This window comes from Cariama cristata, unplaced genomic scaffold (assembly GCF_000690535.1).
Source record: "Cariama cristata isolate BGI_N322 unplaced genomic scaffold, ASM69053v1 scaffold17081, whole genome shotgun sequence".
NCBI lineage: Eukaryota > Metazoa > Chordata > Aves > Cariamiformes > Cariamidae > Cariama > Cariama cristata.
Window position 1 is genome coordinate 50,591 of NW_009597729.1, and position 22,136 is coordinate 72,726.

General features: G+C 40.5%; 1 protein-coding gene across 1 annotated transcript in view; it reads right to left on the reverse strand.

The window, feature by feature from the left end:
• Window positions 1-21,647, reverse strand: part of MICAL2 (microtubule associated monooxygenase, calponin and LIM domain containing 2) — a 55,746-nt gene extending 34,099 nt beyond the window's left edge. The window contains exons 1-3 of the mRNA XM_009709028.1: window positions 21,384-21,647; window positions 1,199-1,406; window positions 468-584 (exon numbers count right to left, since the gene is read on the reverse strand). Of these exons, the coding sequence (XP_009707330.1) occupies window positions 468-584; window positions 1,199-1,406; window positions 21,384-21,647 (589 nt within the window). The remainder of the gene's footprint in view (window positions 1-467; window positions 585-1,198; window positions 1,407-21,383) is intronic.
• Window positions 21,648-22,136: the final 489 nt, after the last annotated feature.

Consider the following 22,136-nt stretch of genomic DNA (forward strand, 5'->3'; position numbering starts at 1 on the left):
GGGGGGGGGAGCGGGAAATGAGAAATCTTCCTCTATTTTGTTTAAAAGTCTTGCATAAGATGGCTGATAAGACTCTCTGTGCCGGTGGGAGTTACATCAAATGCAAAAGCAAAATGAGGCCCAGGGAGCTTAATCCATCCTCAATATTTATATTATCAATCAAAAACTGTTTTTGCAAGAAGATACCAAAAAGCCACACCAGACTCCCTACAAAGCCTCAAACGCATGCCAGGAGGCATAGTGCAAAACCTCAACTTTTCAGACTGGGTTGTATTTTAAGAATTATCAGTGCTCTGTCACAATGACACTTATCATGCCTATGACTGCATGTAGCAAACCTAGCTGAGTAAGAAGGGCAAAAAACTCCTATTTCTTTAAACAGAATTCAACTACCTTGAATGATTTCACATAATGCCTCACATAAAAAGAAGTTATTGTGAAAAGAACTACATTATGATAAACAATACTTTGATTTTCTTGATCTTCAGGAGGTTCCAGGACTTTCACGAATTCTAGATTCACATGGATTTCAACTCCTAGTATAAGTGCAACTTTGAAGAGGATAAGTTGAAGTTGTCGAATACCTGCAGAAAGCAAGTAACAAAGATGTATTTAATGTGTAAGTAAACACGACTGCTACCAGCCCATACTGTCACGAATGCAAATGTAGCAACCACCACAGGATGTTGTTCTCTTCCGTCTCATTTTCCCCTTGCAGCACAATCTCATAGGTAATAAAACTCATTTCAGTGAATTTCTTAGAATACTTTTTTAGACATTTCCTTCTTAATGCTATTTAAAGCATCTGCTAACCCAGTATGTTGACCATTTTAGGACAGAAAATTTTACAGCATATTTCCCTGTAAAATACCCCATTTTTGCATATTTTCTCATTAGATTAAGGGTTGTGTCTACCTTCAACATACTAGAATGAATATCAATATTCTTCATACTTTGTAATAAAAGCTTACTGTTTAACAAATCTAGACTAACAAAAAAGCTGCTCCGTAAGACTGTTATTTGTTCAATTGCCATTTTGCTTAAATGAGACCAATTTTTTTCCTCTGTGCATGCACCCACACGCACTCGTGCATGTTTGAGGCAGATAAGCTTTCTGCCAAAACAAGAAAGTCTCCATTAATCTTCTGACCTTGGTACACCTCTTACCTGAACAGTGCCCATGCCCTCAGATACTTACTGATGTGATCAATAGATCCTGCACAGAATTTTCCATAAAATTTCTTTGCTCCCAGTCCCCGGAGATCGTGGATTGTAAATGGCCAGAGATGCAACACATTGTTTCTTGAAAAAGTGTCCCGTTTCTCCACAACGACGACTTTGGCCCCCAGGAACGCAAGTTCTATGGCAGTCCGCAAGCCACATGGGCCACCTCCAATAATTAAACACTAGCAGAGAAAAGAAGGAGTCTTACACAGGGTTTTGTATTGACTTCCACACAGTTTCTGACTTACTCTATTGGTGCAACTTGATATTCAGCCAGACTTAGGCTCCTGAGAGTGTATTCTAGTAATCCATTTAAATCAATAAGCATACAAATTTTGTTCTCATGTGGTATTCAGTCAACTTATACAAGAGGATAAACTGTGCTTCATGCAGACATAAAAGCATCCGATAGAAAGATGTAACAGAAGAAACAGCAAAAAGCCAAACACTTTTGAGCATCTGCTTATACATTTCTAACTCACTCGCGTTTAGTGTTTCAAAAGTGCTTGCAGTAAACAGGATTACAGCTACATGAAAGGGAAGGGAAAGAAAGTAAGTGGTCTTGGTGTAGACTGGTTTTGTTTTAAAGAGGAAATTGGTGTACATTTGCTAGACTGGTTAGACAAATGCATGATAGGGCAGGAGTCTTACAGCATTAGTTACTCTCTCTTTCAACCGAGGGCATACCCTGACTGTAACAGCCGCGTTCACCTACTGCTGCAAAGCAGGGCATGTCACGAGAAGTCAGCAGACTTGTCCTGCTTCACCAGAGCTGGGGATCTCGGCCTGCCCTATTCCATTTCACCCAGCGGTCAATATCCTCACCTTCAGGACAATCACATTTTAGAAGCTTAAATCTAAGTTTGGGCATTCTGGGAAGAATCACTTCAGAAATGATTACAGAGAACTCTCACCCAAATTTTAGTTGACAGCTGTAAGTTTTCACAGACTAACAAGCAAAGGATTTCCAGAAAGCAAACTAATTAAACCCCAAATATATCTAATGCTTACATTTTCCTGACTGATTACTAAAAACTGATTAGAAACAGTCTTATAGCTGGATAACATTGCTGTTCCACCCCACCTCCCCAAACCCCCCTCAAAGACGAAATCCACGCCATCAGTCCAAGCACGGGGCTGGGGCAGGGGGAGGCGAGGTGGGCCTGAGCGGAGGGGAGAGCTCCGGTCGCGAGGCCGAGCTGTGCCGCGTTGCAAATCCAAGCCCATTATCTCACACGCCAGACATGCTCCTGTGTGTCCCGCACACATAGCCAGACAGTGATTACAGTTTCAAAGCAAGCACGGACTGTATCTGGAGGCTTGTTTGATACGAGTCTGGTTCCCATTATGTTTCGATTTCATAAAATAGAGTCATTTATTTATTTTGGTTTCTTCATCATTTGTTTTCAGATTCAACAACTGCAGCAAAAATTATCTGGTGCTGACTTTTGTCCAACCCAATCATAAAAGTGCAAAAAATTTTTTTAAATGGAATACATAATTTGTATAAATTCCCACTGGAAGAAGAGCTCCTGTGAGGTGCTTTTGCTTTGCTTGAGGCAAGTGTTCTGTGAACTAGCGATATTAAATAAGTTAAAGTTAGGTTGTTGCATTAGCCACTTGGCTTTCTTCCTCTTAAAAGAACATATTTAATTCATAATTTCAGAAGAACAGTCCTCGCTGCATGCTAAATATTAAGAAAACATCAACAGATGTAATTATATAAAGGAAGCAAATAGAGTGCAGATGTTATCCTGACTGAAGAGGATCACTGGCAGAGTCTGGGTCAGCTCTTTTCTGCACAGGCTTGTTGTGATTAACATGGGAACTCTGGGCTCTGACAAGTCAGTGACTGCCTTCACAGCTACACAGTTTTCCAGTAATGTTTAGCAAGCACTTAGAAATATTTTACAAATAAAGACCATACATGGTTTAATAAGGTGGGGTTGTTTTTTTGGCTAACAAACTGTATTATATATAAATAAATGCAACTTTTTAAAAAAAGCAGTCTTTTGAGATTTAGTCATAGTGGATCCTGCCAAGTAATAAAACCCACACAGAAAACAGTTCCTCCCGGTCCTCACCACACAGTATAATTTTAAGGAGGATTCTGCCCTCCGCTCCTCCTATCACCACTGACAAAATATCTTCCTAATTGCTTAGAGACACTGTGAAAAATGATTGCCTATTTGCCATCATCCATGGTTACCTGCCATAAACACATTTATCTATGTCTCAGAACTATTTGTTCTTTGATTCATTAAGGACACTTCCTGCCAGTATCGACCTTACTCTTGGCACTTTGCCATCTTTTTTGAAACTTCTGGGGTGAAAACCAGCACAAAACCCTTGCAAAGGTAATTCTTAATGTGTTTGTGTTCCCACCTTTATTAAGTAAGGAAAGGGACCATACCACTGTCCTGTCCCTGCCCTCCCTCCCCAGCTCTCTTGCTTGCAAACAAAGTCATAGGAGAAAACTTCTTGTAGTCAGCCTAGAACAAATCTTGAACAGCTTCCTATTCTCGCCTCCTGTTACCCCAGTGTCCTGGCTCATCAGGGCCTGCTTTTGAAATTAATTTCTTGCAATTTAACACAGATAGCAAAAACCAACATCACATAAGAAGTCTCGATCAATTCTGAAATGTAACACACACATTTGGACAAATGCCAATGGTTTCTTTACATCCACGTTGCCATTCACAGCTCAACTGTCTTTTAATGGTGCCAGATCATCTCCTAAAAAGGTAAAGGGCAACTTGACTTTTCAAAGCGTCTTCCGCAAGTTATTCAAAGTAACAGTTCCTGAAAAGGACTCACAAGGAGCTTTTGCATTTCTTGTTCAGGCTAGAAACAAAGGGAGAAAGGCTTGTATAGATTACAAGGCAGTTTACCCAAGAGTAAGATCACAACTAGACTTCTGTGACCTGCCTGAGGATCAGTACCACGCTGGATGTTACATCCTGTTTTACTACCAAGACTATACCATGTTAGTGCAAGATAGCAATACTGAGAGAACGCATTTTCCTCAGTGAAAACCTCATAGTATAAAGGGCTGGTCTTCTGCCTGCAGATGTATGTAAATACTTCCTGTCAAACAAGATGCTTCATTAAATTTAATACACTCCCCAAGAACAGCACCTACATTACAATGAGACAGGAGCAGGCAAAAGTACAGAGAGAATAAACAAGGATGGAGAAAACAACACAGTTATGCATTCATGTGACAGATTAAAACACATGATTTTAAAATGCAAAGTTTCCTCCTTTATCCTTTATGAAAGCAATTTATCTTTGCACATATTTCATCCAAAGATTTTACAAATGCTTAAAATATTGAGCATGCATCCTCTAGAAGAGAAGACACACACACTGAGAAAGGAAGCCGTGACAAGGACTCCGACCAGGCCGCTCCCTGTCCCTGTCCCTCAGGACAGCCCAGCACTGTGCCCACCCGTTCCCCAGTCAAGGGGAGAAAAGCTGGGCACCTCAAACGGGCAACGCACACCTGCGCTCCATCACCCACCTCATCAGCAACAGGACCATGTAAGGGTACGTACATCAAATTTCCTGCACCACACTCCAGCTACGCAGTAACTGACAGTACTGAAGAGACTGCCCATAAACACTAACTCCTACAAGCAACGGTCACCACGAGTACTTTTCTTCAGAATTTTACGTGAGCTAAATTCATCTACTCTTCTTGCAAATATCCTGGATATGAATGATCTAATTACTGATTACTATACATGTGACAATGAAAATCTTACACTTATGATATAAATTATCATAAGCAAATGGACATGCTAGTTTGAGTTAAACTTCTGCAAGAAGCATTTTTAGAATATCAGTTATAAAATTCCCATTGAAAAGGACTAATGCAAGTTTACAGGCCAGTAATGATGGCCTAGTGACGTTTAGGACTATTTCAGTTTAAAATTATAAATATTAAGTAAAGCATGGAAATTTTACACTAATAAGTAAAACACTAATAAGCCCATGCATATTTCATAAAAGTTGTCTACTTAAGCTGCTGAGTAAATACTACGTTTATATGGTACTGTTAAGAAGTACTGTACTTTTCCTTAAAAGATAATTATTTGTTTCTGTATAAACATTGTCCCACGCTATAACCAAGCACACTGCTCATTGCATTATTTATCTTCAGACTGAAACAGAGCAGAAACTTCATGTATTTTTTTTCCTGGTACAATTAAAAGATATCAGAAAGCTTCTCTTGTAATAACATCAACAGACACAGCATTTGGTAAGTCTCATAAGCGTGATTCTACTTAGAGGTCAATCTGACTGTAAGAGATGCTACTTTCTCTCTATTAGTATGTTTAAGAATGGCAGTGCCTTGAAAATCTCCAGAAAATGTTTCTACACTGAATAAGAGCACTTAGCACTGAGCTAAACGGCAGCACATGTTACCTCTCCAAAAGCAGAATTACTTTTGTGCTAGGGGCAGGTTTTCGATATGATCTCCTGTACACAACATACAAATATATGACTTACAAAATAGGATGGGAGGAAAGGGAGAATGGGATGCGCAGTAGAGACCTCTTGCAACCCCTCCCATCCCCCACTATTAAATCGGCAGCCTGTGAATCCAGACACCTATCTCTCATTCTGGAAAAACCATATGCAGTCTAACAGCTGAGAATTTGTAGAATGCCTCTATTGGTTTTCACACAGTAAAGTGAGCTTACAGAAACAACAGAGGTTTTGAGAGAAAGGAGGGAGAGAGCAGGCATACTAGACTATATTTAACAAAAAAACAACATAACACACCACAATGACCTAGCCACAAAAATCTCATCCACTTTAATAATTGAAAGGCAGAATCTGGTCACTGACCTTGAAAAATGTAAAAAAAGTTAGCTCTCGGCACTTACACGCTCACAGTCAAGGAATCTACCAGTTGGTAGTAGCGTGTGGGTGGGGGAGACAACCAAGCAGCATCTCTTTGCACAGTTAAGAACGGACAAACCCCGTTGTAGCTCAATGCATTACACTCTTACCGTCCAACTCTAAATCCCTCACTCCTGCCCAAGGTACCCAACCATTAAATTAGTCCTGGAAAATAAAAGTGTGTTCAATTATGATCCACTCCCCATATGTTCTTGGGATGAAGACAGAAGCTACAATCACTCCAGGAATTCAAGATTTTCTCATTTCTGCCTGTCAGTTGTTTTGGAGGTGAAAAAAAGGAGATTAATTTTAGACTCCAGCTCAACAGCAACTGGATAGACACAAAGACACCCTTCGTTGTCCTAAGGTACGACAAGTCAGAAGCACACTTCCACTCTTCAGTGGAAACGCACACATACACTAGTGAAAAAATGGTGAAAACCATCTGCCTAAATTATTTAACTTCCTTTAGCTTATATGTAATATTTATCCAAACCACCAGCTGGAAATCAAAACCTACAGGAATGGGACATGCTGCTAGAAACGAGCACCAAGGGGTGGCTTTCCCCACGTGCCTCAGGGCCACTGCCTGGTGCTGCAGGTGCCCCCAGTGGCTGTGGGCCTCCCCACGAAGACAGGAGGCTCTGCCCGCGCCCCGAGGGCCTGCAGGACACAGAGGGACAGAATGCTTTGCCCTTCCGCTGTTTGCTCTGGGCCTCAGGTGCGTTCATTTCCATAGTCACCAGATCCGGGACTTCACACAGGCCCTGGCCTTCGTGCAACGACCAAAGCAACAGGGATGCACGAAGGATTAATTTGACTGACTCCACAGGATTACATCCTACGTGGATTTGGGCAAGTGTTTATTCGTGATAGAGCTAAATGTGATGCAACATGAGACAGGCACGAAACGTAATGAAAAAACACATTTTCTGGATCAGCAATGACTGTTTCCCTGGAAAGACTCCAAAGAGAAACAGCTGCATAATGAGCTAAGGCAGACGGCTACCAGAAGCTGCAGCGGGAAGCTCTCTCCACCACAACGCTTTTCACTTCATCCCCTTTACTAGACATGAAAATGCTTCTGGCAAAAATAGGACTGCTCAGTAGGACATTCCTGACTTACTGACTTACAGTTCATCTCGCATTTGTCTCAGATTTTATCACATAAATTCATCGACAGCCACTGGATACAACAGTGCAGTTAAATGTACCCTGAATCCCCTAAATAGCCAATATAGTTTTTAAAGCCTGAAATATTATAATTGAAGCCACTGAAAAATAAAATTCTATATGCCACTTCAGACAATGTCTTGACAAAAATGTCAAGAGCTAAAGTTTTATTTAAAAAAACAAAACCAACCAACCAACAAAAAAGGTTAAGCTCACAATAGGCACGATGCGTTTTGTCAATCTAAGATGCGAGTCCAATCTTGCTACAGCCCTGGTCTACCAAAGCACTTCAATATGGTTGCTCCTCTAAACTCAGCAACCCTATTCAGGTACTCACTGCTTCTCTAGATGAGGACCACCGTACAAAGTGCCTGTCATCTCCTTTTCTACAAACCAGCCCAGCCACTGGCAGCAACGAAGGATGTGTTGCTGTAAAGTAACTCGGTTACCAGACATGTTAGAGCTACGCCAGTATAATGCTCTCTTCATAGTAACATGCCCTGCATTGCATGAGGTGCTTGTACTCGTTGCCTGACTTGTTGAACGCTGCCATACCTATATAACTGGTTTTACTAAAAGGCAACAGAAGACAACCCTGTCAAGAACAGTGATGATAACTGTAGCTAAATATGACAGTGATTTGGAAGGTGTCCATTCGACTATATACATATATAGAAAAGGGACAGTGTCAACCTAAAACAAGAGTCCTTTTCTTCATTTTTAGAAAGAGGCCAGATACCAAAACATACACCCAAAATTTCTGTGGTTAACAGACCTATATTACATGTAAATATTAAAAGAAGGAAAAAAAAATTTATTCTTCCATCAAAGGAAGAGGGAGGATAAGGTACACGAGCTAATGAAACTCGCTCTACAAAAATTAAGCAATATTTAAAAGCGTATTTTCCTCTATTATATTATGTTTTATGAGCTCCTTATAAAATTAGTAAGGTTAAAAATGTTTCATTTGACAAAAATAATATTCAGTTATATGTATTTTAATGAGAGGTCCTAACTCTCCAAAGCGTTATGTGAACGCTATTTAGTCACACTACAGATAGTTCCAAAATCTACCTTAAAATACTATTAAGACTAGCTGGATCATGCTGAACGGACATTTTTGGAGAGTGAACACCACATAAACACTACTGTTGGGGAAGTTCAAAGGCAGCTGGGAACAGTCAGGCTCATACATCCCTAACTGCCACCAACCGCAGCAACAAAACCCTGTCCCAGTGCAGGAAGCGCAACACGAGTCCATTTCTGCTTTCAATCCCACCAGTATTTTACCCTTTGTACTCCCAGCTGAGCACCTCCGAAATATGCAGTCTTGTCATCTCCTGCCAAAAGCGCCCATATTAGCAGTTGGCAAAATTGTAGACATTGCTATTCTTCTTCTTAAAAGACTGTAACGTGGATTTGAGGCTATCTAATCTAGGCTGATTTTGGACACAGCTCTTTCCCCAGCACTGTGCCCTGCAGTTGCTGCACTCACAGCTGGACGCAGCACAATCCAGGGATCAGAGGATCTATCTTTATTGCCCTCCTGTTTTATTGGGTCAAAATGCCAGAAGTGAAACATTAGTACATTTATTGCATTCATTTGGCTCATCTGTACTGGGATTTTTTTTCTCTTTTTTGGAAGATAACCTTCTGCATGGAAAAAACGTGCGTTCATTTTTGCTGGATGAATTTGGACACACTTGTCCATCCATCCTCTCTATCTCTTGGATATATGTGCTAATATTAGATTTACATATAAAAACCTTTCCACAGTCTGAAATTAAAAAAATGGTATGAAAAACATCTGAAACTTATAGTCTGCTATGCAGCACATTAAAGAAAGGCTGTATGCATTCAGTGTGCTAGAAGGTCAAGAGTTCCTTCGTTGAGGCACCAAAGCTGTCGGGACTTTGTTATTTGGAGCTTTTCTGAAGAGCTCTCTAAGGTGGCATTGGTCACATTTAAATATGTTAACTTGATCTCAGAGATTTTAGAACAATTTACAAAAATAATTTTTTAAAAATTTCAATTGGTAGCATAATATGAGTATCTCTAGAAACTTCCAGTTCCCCTGCACCACAGTTACACTTATCTGAAGAAAAACTGCACATCATCTGACAGGAAATGTTATACTATTTTTAATAAACAGATTATCCACCAGAAATCAGGCGAGTGCTTTAATCCAAGAATCTCCTCAAATAAAGCACAAAATAAACCCTCTAACATCCTTTGGAATTAAGAGTGTATTTGCTGTTTTCTCACCTGTCTTTCATTGCAATCAAAACAGGGGAAAAAAAAAGCCACACCCAAAACCCAGAAGAGATTGATTGCTTTTTTTTTTTTTTGGCCAGTTGCTTAAACTATCAAAATGAAAACAAGATAAACCTTGCAGAAAGAATGTTGCCTGACTATCCCAGACATGAATATGGTTGGCAGTATTTAAGTACCTTGCCTTTTTTTTTTGTAGGCTTACGCCTGTGGTACTGAGATAATGCTTTAAGGCTATCTTTAAAAACTTAGCAAAAAAACCCAAAACAAAACAATTCATCCAGAAACAGAGAACTGGTGAATAGAGATGAAGAAACAAAGGCACTAAGAGCCTCACCTCCAAGCACAGCAGAGACTAAGCAGAGGCCAAGCCTCAAGTCTTCGGAGCCTTGCGAGTAGCGACACTCGTGAGATTGCAACTGCAAGAAAATAAATAATCTTCTACATGGTTTCAGGTCAGGGTCAGATGCTTTATTGCATCAAAAAAGGAAAAAAAAAAAAAGAAAGCACTGTTGCTACAGCCTGGTCTGTCTACAGAGATGAAATATTACATTGATTTAACTAAACAACAACTACAACAATCTAATAAATCAGTCAAGCTTCTGCTTAGAAACTGGCTTTCATTTCCATAGTCACCAGATCTGGGACTTCACACTGGCTCTGGCCTTCATGCAAAGTCCAAAGTAAGTGGTGAGTCAAGTTATTTCAAGGTTTCACAAACATTTTAAAATACGTTCTAAAATACATTTTTATATTAGGTAAATTATTAACTAACACCCAATTAAGACTTGGCTTTTAGAACCCAGTACTGGGTAAATGAGCTCATAGAGAACTAGCCATCAGGTCTGAGTCAGGATCCAGATTTTTAAATTATTATTTATTTATTTTTAAAGAGCTGAATCATTTAATCCCATCATTTCTAACTTTCCTAAGCAGAATGACTGTACGCTAGTGTGTGGCAGCTACAGCTGAGCTCAAAATGCAATGCTGTACAAGAAGGCAGCAATCCTGGGCTCCTGGGGTCTATTTTCTTCCAGCTCATCATGCAATCTTCAAAGCTACTGCATTTTCCAGTGCTAGCATTCACAGCCACTGAACTAGTAAAGCCAAATATAGCTCCAAAGAGCGATAACCTGATTTTTTTCCAGTTTATTTAACTGGCCACTTGCACATACCAGTTTACCATGGGTAGACAATGGTTTTACTTTTTGCATTTTTATTTACTTTTAACATTTTTATTTACAATTTGAAAACACTAGGAATTGACCAACCAGGACCTCTTCGCAATATGCCATGCCATCCTATAGCATCAACAAGCAAGATGGACTTGAACCGTTCAAACAACTACAATTAGAAAATCTATCTTTAGCGTAACATTTTTAGGAAGGTTTCTGATAGCAGGGAAAGTTAACAGCACTCATACAGAACCAACAAACCAGGCTGCTGGCAGCATATCACACAGCAAAACTTAGATTTCAGCACCTCTAGTTATTATTTTCAAAACTTTTTTGGCTGAAAATGAAGAAGGTACATAACAGTACTCGTTACTGAAGGAAAGAGTCTTGAAAAATGAAAGTAAATATAAAAAAAGGTAAAAAAATATGAAAAAGAGCATGCTTCAAAGAGGGGTAGAGAGTTGAAGACATAAAAATTGCAGTAAATGGCACATCACAAGGTGTAATGGTCTCTTTTACACCAACATCCGACACAATAATAGGGAGATAAACACACAAAGAAGATCAGTGTTCATTTACATGGCCACGTATTAATGACTCTGTTTTCGCATTCCAGTCAGGGTGAAATTCAGACGGAGGCACCTGCCTGAACAACACCGGCCGCACTTGTTCTGCCACTACCAGGGCTGCATCTGGGCTGCCAGGCGGTGAACTTCCCACCCCAGATGCCCACAGCCAAGCAGGAGAGGGAACAAGGTGGCCCAGCCCTCGCAGCCCCGCGGCCGGCCAGGCTGGCAGCGAGCAGACCCAGCCGCAGCCCTCACCTGTCAGGAAAGGCTTCCTAACAGGCAACTATTTCCTACCTCGCTCAAAAACCAAACCAACAAACAAGAGAGGAAAAACAAAATCGGAGAGAAATGCCTTTGCCTTCCACTGAGCACCTGCTGATCAGCATAACTTGTTATTAATGATCTGGGTGTGTAGTCCTTGGCGGGAAGCTCACTACCATCTCTTGCAATGTTTTCTAATCTGAGTTGCAATTTACCCTGGGGCAGTTGTTTTATCTGAATTGTAAATCCAGTGAGGATGGCAGAGTACAGGCAAGATGAGGAGGTGGACACCAGTCACAGAGAGGAGTTTTGGCTGTTGCATAGGTCCTTTTAAAGCTACTCGTGCAACACATTCAACGGGGCAGTGGAAGTAAGCAACACAAGACTAATTCAAAGTGTGGCACAACCACACGGTTTCTTCTAGGTTAGCATCTTAGTCAAATGAACAATTCCAGAGAGTGATACAAGACAAGCAAGGCAGTATCTCTTGGTTGGTTTCTTAAGCAGAATCAGGCACGACCTTGGGAAACAGAAGCTGTTCTTCAGGGCTGAAATAGGAGCAGCAAATGTCCAAGGCAAAATGCAAACTGAAAAAATAATCAGAATTCGATCTAGCAGTGTTAGCCAGACTATTAGAGAGAGAAGGTGAAATGAGTAAGGTTCTGGCTGTGCTCCACGTAACTATGTAGTGTTTCTCTTTGAGTCTTTAACATAGAATAAGTGAAGGTTTTTAAGCCTCTCCTACAGGTCACGTTCTCTAAAGCTCTGACTGTTCTTGCTGCTCTGCTCTGGACTTTCTCTAGTTTATCTGCCCCTTGTCTGTAACACATTCTTCAAAATGGGCAAAATATTTTAGCTGGGGGTCCACCTGCACCAACTAGATGGAAAGGAAACCACCCCAGTCCCCGACACACCACAGGCCTCCTTAGACAGACTCCCAGCATCAGCTCCCCTTGGGTCAGCACTACACCCTATGGACCTGGGCTTCATGTGTGGTCCGTTATAAGAACCAGATCATTTTCTGAAGCATATTCCCAATTTTCTCTGGGGGTTGCACTCCGTCATTAGGAGGGTCATAATTTTCTAGTAGTTTTTAGAAATTTTATCCTCTTGATTGCAGGCCATTTCTTCAACTTTTCAAGATTTTTTTAAAATTCTAATCCTGCGTTTCAAAGCTCTTGCAGCTCATTCCAGTTCGGTTACATCTGCACCTCCTCAATCCAGCACCCAGATTTTTAATAAGCATGACCAGTCTACAACAGGAATCACTGAAATCCCACTTAATGCGTTTCCCCAGTCTGGCAGCAAACTACTGCTAGCACCTAGCACCATTGTAAGTACAGTTCTTCAGCTGCCCACGTGACATCATTTAATATAAACCATATTCACAAGTTTGCTCGTTAAAGCAATGGCTCTATGAGGGTCAAGTCAGAACTGCAACTTCTGCTTCCCTCACACATGCTGGGCCAATTTCTTCGTAAAGGAGGAAGATACCTATATCTGGCTGTAGCATTCACAATCAGTGCAAGATGTCACCATTACCCACTTCATCCCTCATCTCCCAGGTGGTTAGCGTAACAGGCCCACAGCTCTCATGTACTTCTAATTTAAAACCTCTGTAGATGTGAAGTATAGCTCTTCTGTTAGCTGAAATGATGCAACGCTTGTGCTTCTCTCTGCCATCACGCAGGACCCAGAACGAAACCGAGGCCCGTTTGGGTACCTGCCAGACTCTCACAGTTCTGGGAGATCCGAAGCAAACTGTGAGCAGCTGCCAGGAGCAGAGCTCTCCTTGTGAAGGCTGCTTCACCACAGAAATACGTGGTTCTCACCCCCCTGCCAGGTTTGTTTCAAAATACAGCCGAAACTCACCCAAACATTCCTGACTTGAGGAAAAGGTTCAAAGACCAAAGAATTAGAAGACTGTAGTAATGTCACATTATGGTATAAAGTTAGATTATTTTTCTGTAAGCACTTTTCATCAGATATATAGGTTAAGACGCAAATATCCTAGAGACCTGAGATGGCAAACAGGTGTCTAGGTTAGCTTGCAGAAACCTGACTGACTGCAGACACAAACAGATTTTGTGTGTAAGTGTAGACATGCTAGGTAATGTGGGAGTTTTGAGAACCCACACAAAATAATCCACCTTTAAACACTGTAGCAGAGAAAACAAAGCAAATTAACCCAATTTCAAGGGCATTAAAAGGGAATTTCTACTTTGTCTTTACACAGATCTCAGTTAAACTTTTTGTTTCACCACAAACTCCATCACTGTTAAGGCTTTTTAGAGAGAAAATGCAAACAGAAATTCTGTTGTTTGCTTAAGAAAATCAGCTTCTACTAACATATTTTGCATTTTTACTTCTTATATAGCATCTCCTAGAACGGTGGTATTTTACGTTCTACCAAAAGTGTATTAAAAGCTAACTGCACAGACGCATAAAACAGAAAATAACGTAGATTTAGATTTGTCAGCAGAAAGCAGAAGCAGAGCAACCACATCCCCAAAACCCCAGTCCTCAGGACAGACATGGGAACCCGGGAAGGACCTGAACTGTAGGAGACAGGAAATTGCCTTATTGTCTGAAATCTGGTTTTTAGCAGCCAAGTGTTTAATCACTTCTTGGTGGCAAAAGTTATGCATTTCCCCACTTATCAGTACACAAACATTACAAGAGTGAAGCCGGAAACGTAGCTAACAACAAACCCCTAACAACCACATCTGGCACTGCCGGGATCTCTCTGAAGCCGGGAGAAAGGCCCGATCCCAGCAAAGCATGGGCTGCGCAGTGGGGGCCAGGCAGGACCCCCCTCGTCCCCCCTGCCACCGCCCTGCCTGACAGATGGACACAGCCCGGCTGCTCCCCACGGACAACCCCAAAAGCCCTACAAAGCCACAGTTACGGGAACACGCCCTGTCATAACCTTTTGTTTCATTCAAACTTAATTAAGCCACTGGTGGTGCCAATAGTAGTGTTTTGTGTGAAAGTAACTGGGTGTCACTCCCTGTGGGAATCTTTATAAAATATCTAGGAAATCAGGTCAGGGTGGGACAGTTCCCTTCTGTCAATTGCTTGCAAAGCCATTAAGCAAGGGACAGAGAAACAGCACAGTGCTGTTAAAATACAGATGTAAAACTACTGTTACCTTGCAAGCCAAAAAATTTAAAATTCCTAAGTGCCTGAAAAAAATCTCATTTAGGTTGTCTGATTGTATTACTTTGGCTGGGCTTCATTGCTTTTCATGACTGATAATGCTGAAAAATTGTGTGTTTGTGGAAATGTCTGTAGGATAATAAAAATAAAGTGATTTCATTACCAAATCACATGCCAAACATTTGCTTTTGATGACGTAATTTGGCGCAATCTCAGTTTAAAACACAGCTCAGAGTCAAATACTTTGTTTTGTTTCCAAAGAACCCTGTCTGCTGCGTGTCCCGTCATCACCCAAGCTTATCCCCATCCCCTCTCTAAAAATCCTTAGAGAAACCAATGCATAGCGTTCAACAACTGTAGTTTCACTGCATGTTCATAGGTGATTTGCTACTTCTCCCCTCATCTCAAACAAATCTTCCTTACCACTCATTCCCATCAGTCCCATAATCTCCACTACTTTGAAATAAGTCTGTAAAAGTTACTTATTAAAATTCTTAAAAATAAATTTACAGTGAAAATCCAGTGCAAGACTTTAGGTGCCCTGTCCTAAAAGGCAAAGATAAAAGGTAAAGAAGCATAGATATCAAAATAACCAGCTTGTCTTTCAAGTATACTGAACACACCTGGGTGCCACTTAAAAAGTCAGTAGACTACATGGCCCTTAATACCCCCAATACTTCAATAGCTTCTGGATTCTGCTATCCCAGCACTGTGTGTTTGGATTTAAAAAACAAACAAACAAAAACCCACAAAAAAGTAGCTGAATGTCTTTTTGTGAAAAGTCACTACCTTTCATTCACTAAATTTCCTATAAATATGGCAGTCAACTTCTAGTTTCAAGTTTTATGACCTTCACAGGAATGCATTTTTATTATAATAAGTAAGTTAGCAATGCTATGTAATACATCTAAGATAAGTTTGGTGTGTTCATTATAAACCGTGATTATCAGGTTTGGAAATCTCCCTATTTCAATTATTATTTTGAGGAGATTAGTAAATCCAGCAAAAGGGATGTGCCATCTGGATATTCGCTCTTTATAGAATAAACAGGTTAAAGTTTTCATTATAATAAGGATATTTTTGAGTTGGCGCACAACTGGCATTCCCTTCTTTCATCTTACAATTCAATGACTCTCTTAAAAAACCCAAATATTTGTCTCAAGGGACACAATCAGTCACAACACTTGAAGACACAAACTCACTGGCTTCTGTACCACTATACACAGCACTGGAGAAACCTGGCTGAAAATCCAAGTTGCCTTTGAAGGATCAACAAATGCCAGTGCTTCGGGAGGAGATTAGCCACAAAACCAGCACGTTTATACATGCTGGATTATTTGCTTAATTAAGAGACAAGTATTTGTTTAGCACTACAGAGGAAGGTGGAGAGAGGGGAGAGGAAGACATCTAGAACCCAACGTGCCTCATTTACCATGAGGGGCAAGACTGCAGATTAGGATGTTTGTAAACAACTGAGGACTGGTAGGAAGCCAATTTCTACCTAATAACAAGGAGAGAGACCTGGTATCCTCTCCTCATCCTGCTGATTACCCTACGGCTATGCAACGTGGCAGCACCCAGCGTGGCCTGGGAGTACCCCTCCCCTTTCTCAACTCCTTAGGGACGGCTGCACCAGGCAAAGTAGGTTTTATTAACTCCCAAAGCATTCACTTGACAGTCTTTGGAAATGAAGACAATATGGAAAGGAGCGGAAAGGGTTTGGCAGATAAAGACTATCCTGTTTTATCATCTGCGGGTACACCACTGTGGTTAGTATAGGGAGGCTGAGAGCCAGTGTCGAGTCACTCACAAAACCTCCAGCCTCCATCCCCATTTCTGACCCAGGGCTCCCCATCAGCTGACTCACACTCTGGCCCCTGACTCCCCTCCACGCCACATGCTCTCTGTAATGCTGCCTTGGCTAAAGCATCACCCCACCACAGCAGCCCATGGAGCCCTCCCTACAGCAGAGATGCCAACACCACCAAGTTTGGGTAAAACTGACAGCATATGACGCTACCAAAAAGAACCACTGTGTTTTTACATAAGCCCTGGAAACATGGTCATAAATAATTTTAGAGTCACTCTCTTGCAATAGGTTTCCCAACAGAAGTTTTTAGAGGGGAACCTAATCTATTACAAAAAGCAGCTTTAAAAGGCCAAGTCCAGGAACAAGGAAAACGAGAAAGGCCAACAGGGACAGAAGTCAAGATAATTTCTTTTTCAGGAATTTATATGGTTCTGTATACACATATACCTACAAATGCACATATGTGTATATATCTATATACACAGCACTCAAAACTTCTTAGCTAATGTCATCCAGTTAGGCCTCAAAACCACAGCTCAGACTGTACAAGTCCTCCGCCGAGGAACTGTGCCCAAGGTGGAGTCTACAATAGAGACAATGCTCAGAAGAGCAAAGCTGTGCCCAGGAATTTTACCACTGCCCTCCCCGCAATGTGCAACACCATCATCTGAAACTCAGTATATTCAGAGAGAAATGCTAGAGTCTACCAAGGCAGCTGATAATTACACATTAGCACTTTAAACAAAGCTTCCTTAGTTCTCGCCAAGTGTGAGCATGTGTTTTGAAAAAAACAGCATACACTTTTGAGGGGGAAGACAACACCACATTTGCATGATTTAGAAAATCAACAACTCCCTTCAAAGTAAGTCTGGGATGTCTTCATGTGCAGCGGATCTCTGCTTTCCTCAAGCATGAATCTACAGTCATGGGAGAGCCAGAATTTCAGGTGCACAGCACAAGCCAGGTCCTACCCGCTGATTCATCTACGTACATATCTCAAACATCACTGGGAGCCTCATTTATATGTGCATGCATGTATTTGTACCATTTACACAGGTAAACTGCCAGTAAATCAAATGCAAGTGAAGAATCTACTCCATACAGAGAGGTTCAAGTAGATGTTTAGAGAACACTCTCACATGTCCTAAAAAGGTTACCGATACAGTCTGCAACTAGCTGGATGAATTCTTGTTCATCATTGAATTATGTTTTGCATGTTGAAAAATTTAGAGACACATTCAAACTGCTAGCATGGTGAACAACATATGTCAGACCTTTAATCTTCTTTAATTGTCTAGCTATGCTTCATTCCATGAAGAAACAAGTAATCATTACAGATTCTGAGCACACTACTCTGCATTGATTAGTAAAAGATGAAAGTGAGAGAGAAACTTTGCCAGGATTTGCTCTTTTTCTAGACACATTTGCAAAAACTCATAGTATAATTTCCAGAGTTTTGCCTACTTAAGACAGACTTCTGTTCCTCTCTAACACTGGTGAACTGTGCAAATGCCAGCTCCAGAAACAGCAATTCTGAACAATACTCATTCCCATTTTACAAGTCTGTGATGGAAGGGAATATATGTTTTATACAGATTTAACATACATACAGGTGGACCCCTATGGTTTCAAAAAAAATTTAATTTCTGCTCTAATTTTGTGCATGCCTTTCTATAGCACTTTGGTTCTATTTTGGGGTAGGTTTTTTTTCTTCTACAAAGAATTAAAGCGAAAATAATGTCCACAGTAAGGCAATTCTGAAATAGTAGTGGGTCTGAACTTCTTGAAAATTGTTCAACCGATTTTATTCATCGAGCTTAAAATCGTATCATTGTAGAAACTCTGAAAGCCATATTTGGCAATGTTCTTCAAGAGCAGTTAAGACACAGGATTATTGTTATTTAGTCAAAGTGGAAGGTTCTGTATGTAAAAAACTTGTGTATACTGTAATGAGTAACTTAAGTGTGGCTGAAGAGTTTGTAAGCACAAAAATCAACAAGTACAGCATTCAGCTCCCATGCAAAAAAATGAACAGTTTTCTAGTGAGGCAGCAACCTCAGTTTGTTTTAAAAAAAAAAAAAGAGGAAAAAAAAAAAGACCATGAGTAGTTTAGATCCTGATTGCACTTTATCTCTATTATCTCCTCCAAAGATTGGCAAGATTGCAAGAAACCAGACAGACTGCAAAGCTGTATCTGAGAACTGCGAGCTACAGACTCAGCTACAGAGCTCATGGCCACAACTTCATATAAAGCCTTCAAGTAATTTCTTTTTTTTTTTTTTAAATGATGCCTACTAGCAACCTTGGCTCTGTTTACAGAACTGCAATTGCAAAAAACCACTTAGCTCATTTTGTGATCCTGCTTTAACAAGTAAGATTTTTTTTCTCCAGGCTGACGTACTTTAACCAGTCCCCAGGCAACTCCACAGAGGTGAGCGCTGGGCATCACTGTCAGGATTTAGCCTGCTGACTCCTGTTTGCCTGCTTCACTACTAAAAATGGTAGCTGGCGTAACATGCAAGAAAGACAAACTTAAAACCACCAGTTGCACTGATGGAAAACTGTGGTATGTATACTGTAGCCTAATCTCTCTGCACTGACATTTTGGTTGGACTGCTAGCATTTCTGAGAATTCCTTATCTGTAAGTGGGGCTGTCAGAGTACACCGCTGCAAAGATCAGGGAGTCCACAGTCTTCATGTAACGTGTCTCTTCTCATTTGTGTTGCATAGATAGGCTTTCCCGTCAGGCTGTGATTCACCTGCGAGGAATGTTTGGTAGATATCCCCATAGAGCCCACAGACTGTGGTTACTGCTTTCATTTGCAGCAATCTGAAGATTCATGTTTCTCTTGTTAAATCAGTGATGAGACAGTGAAGTGCAGGTCTGGGCATGGTCCAGGTTCATAACGAACATCTAAAGTATTTCACAGAATATCTATACATACATTGTTCACATACAGACATTCTATATTCATTTGCAATTTGATCATGTGTGCAGCATAGATATGTCCATTAATTTCTGCAAATACTTACACCATGTCACTAAAAATAAATCTTTACTCTCAAAGAGCAGTAATAGCATACTTTCAGTGCTGTGGAAGGTGGTGATTAGCCTCCTGCTTGGCAACCTTGTAAAGCATTACACAGGCTGTATTTTCTGTACCAACCAATTTCCATGAGTCTTCTCACCATACATAAAAATTAATCACTTTGCTTAAGAACTTTGCAGAACCAGGCTTTGGCTTTGTAATGTCACACTTGAGAGAGGACTACTCCGTTTTTATATTTCATATGGGTCTTAAAACTGTTTTTTCCTGTTGCACATACTTCCTCAAACTAACCATGGAAATTTGGACCTGGGGCTGTATGTGTAGGCGAGATGCATGTGGAATATTCTCCTATAATTTGTTAATCATCAGATACTTTCTCATTCCTTCCCTTTCCTGTCTGTTCTCATCACAAAGACGCTCAATGATATATGTTCAAGACCTTTTCAAAAGAGTAAAAGGGAGGAAGGAAGCATAGGTCAAATCGGAAAACAAAGGGAAAAAGGAAATGAGAAAAACAAAGGCTGTCAGGGAAACATAGCTGTAATGTCACTTCATTTTCTAAATAAAACTGTAGTAAGGGCATTTATTACCTTAGAAAACATTAATAATCATTGGGAGCATACTAAAAATTAATAAAGAAAACCAGAGGCCTCTGTATGTACTGAAGGTAACATGGTGTCCTTCTCTCTGGTGCTTCTGAGAAGTTTCAATGCAATGTTGCAAAGAAGAAAGAGCCTTTCAATGCTGCCTGTCTACTGAGTCCATAAAATAATGCTTCAGTGACAGTTTTTTTAATTAAAAGTCCTCCACAGTTTGGTGTCTCATTACTCCGCAGTGTGTCCTTCCTCTCTCTCCTACATCTATACAGACAAGTAGCTTCTTAAAACTGACCCTTCTTGGGGCAACTTTTAGGTGTCACTTGGCAGTAAATAAGTGAATTGCTCTGAGACAAAGCTATTAAAAACATTCTGTGATAGCTAGGTGAAAGAAGCAGCATGAACTAGAGTATTTTGTACAGTTTTGTCAACAAGATTTATCCCAGTGTTCAGTGGTTCTCTCTATCAAAATACGGTAATTATTTCCTGTCCTTTCCACAACCAAGCAGACCGTCTCCCTCAGTAACTACCACATAGCAATTACCCACATTCTGCTTGCAAAAAAGCAGTTACAGGAAAGTATTTAAATCCATAAATAGTGCAGGATTTTCTTTTGCTGTTGTTTAGCAACTAGAGCCAGTGCTAGGTGACAAAGACAGCTCCCCAGACATTGAAGCAGCACTTTCCAGAGAACGGTTTAGAAACTGCTGTTGAAACACATTTGGCCAGCCCTGGTCTCTTGCAGCAGTCACCAAGCAGCAAACTGAGGAGCCTGCTGAATACACTATGATTTGCACCTTGCAAAAGCCTGTTTAATAAAGCAAGCAGTTCTTGTGAGCCTGGAAAGAATGCAGCCTACTGCTTTATGAATTTACATCTTATGCCTGATTGACACTGATGTCTAAAGAGAACAGAAAACTATTCTGCCATGATTGAGGCAGATTGTAAACCAGGGTGCTTTTAGGATCACTTTTATATGCTGCGTGTTTCCACAAAATTTGCAGAAGAAAACTACCTGAAAATTTGTCAAAATCAGTTGATATCAGCCATCGTTTCAAAGAGTATATTAAAGGGAAGGTTACATGAATGGACACATTGCATGTGATTGTAGAAACCTTGTTTCTGCAGAAAAACAAGTTTAAAAGATTTTAAGCTATGAAATCCAAAACTGAACTCCACTTACCTTAGTGTTCATACAAGATTTTCCACGTTTGTACTCTTTGTGACTTGCTCTTTTATCAAGCTTGTTCCACAAAGCTTTCGCCTTCCACGTGGTCACTCTTGACTTCAGCTTGGCATAAAAGTTTCTATTGTCCAAAGGATCTAATTCAAGTTGGCGAGTGAGAATATTAAAGGCCTGAATGGTACCTTTGCATGTTGACGCTTGTACAAAGTTTTCAAATATCTGGCCAGCTTGACTGTACTTTTCATCATCGTTTTCCCCCATGTTCTAAGAGAAGTGTTTGAAAAGGATTAAGCTGGGGCTCTTGTGCTGGGGTACAGATGATCAACACTACCAAATACTTCCAAACATGTTATTCCTAGAAAAGACAAAGACAGGTCATGTTAAAGTGGGTTCTGCATGACGAAATTAAACCCACAAACTGCATATCCAATATGAACATAAAAACACAGCATATGGTGACTGGACAACCAGGTACAAAAGGTTAGTAATGGCATCCAAGGTAAGTGTTACAAAGATAACATAATTCTGCTGTCACGATGTGTACTTCACAAAGACTTATAAAAACCCTACAAACTCAAGTCTACTGCTTCAAAAACAACCAGTTTTACTGAGAGCTTGAGGATTTGTTTTATTTTGTTCAGTGGTAAGTGCTAGATAACAGATGAAGAAAAACCGAATGTCCAGTTGCGTCTCCCAAGCAGAATTTACATCACAGCAAGTACACCTCTGGTAACATTTTAGTCTTAAGAA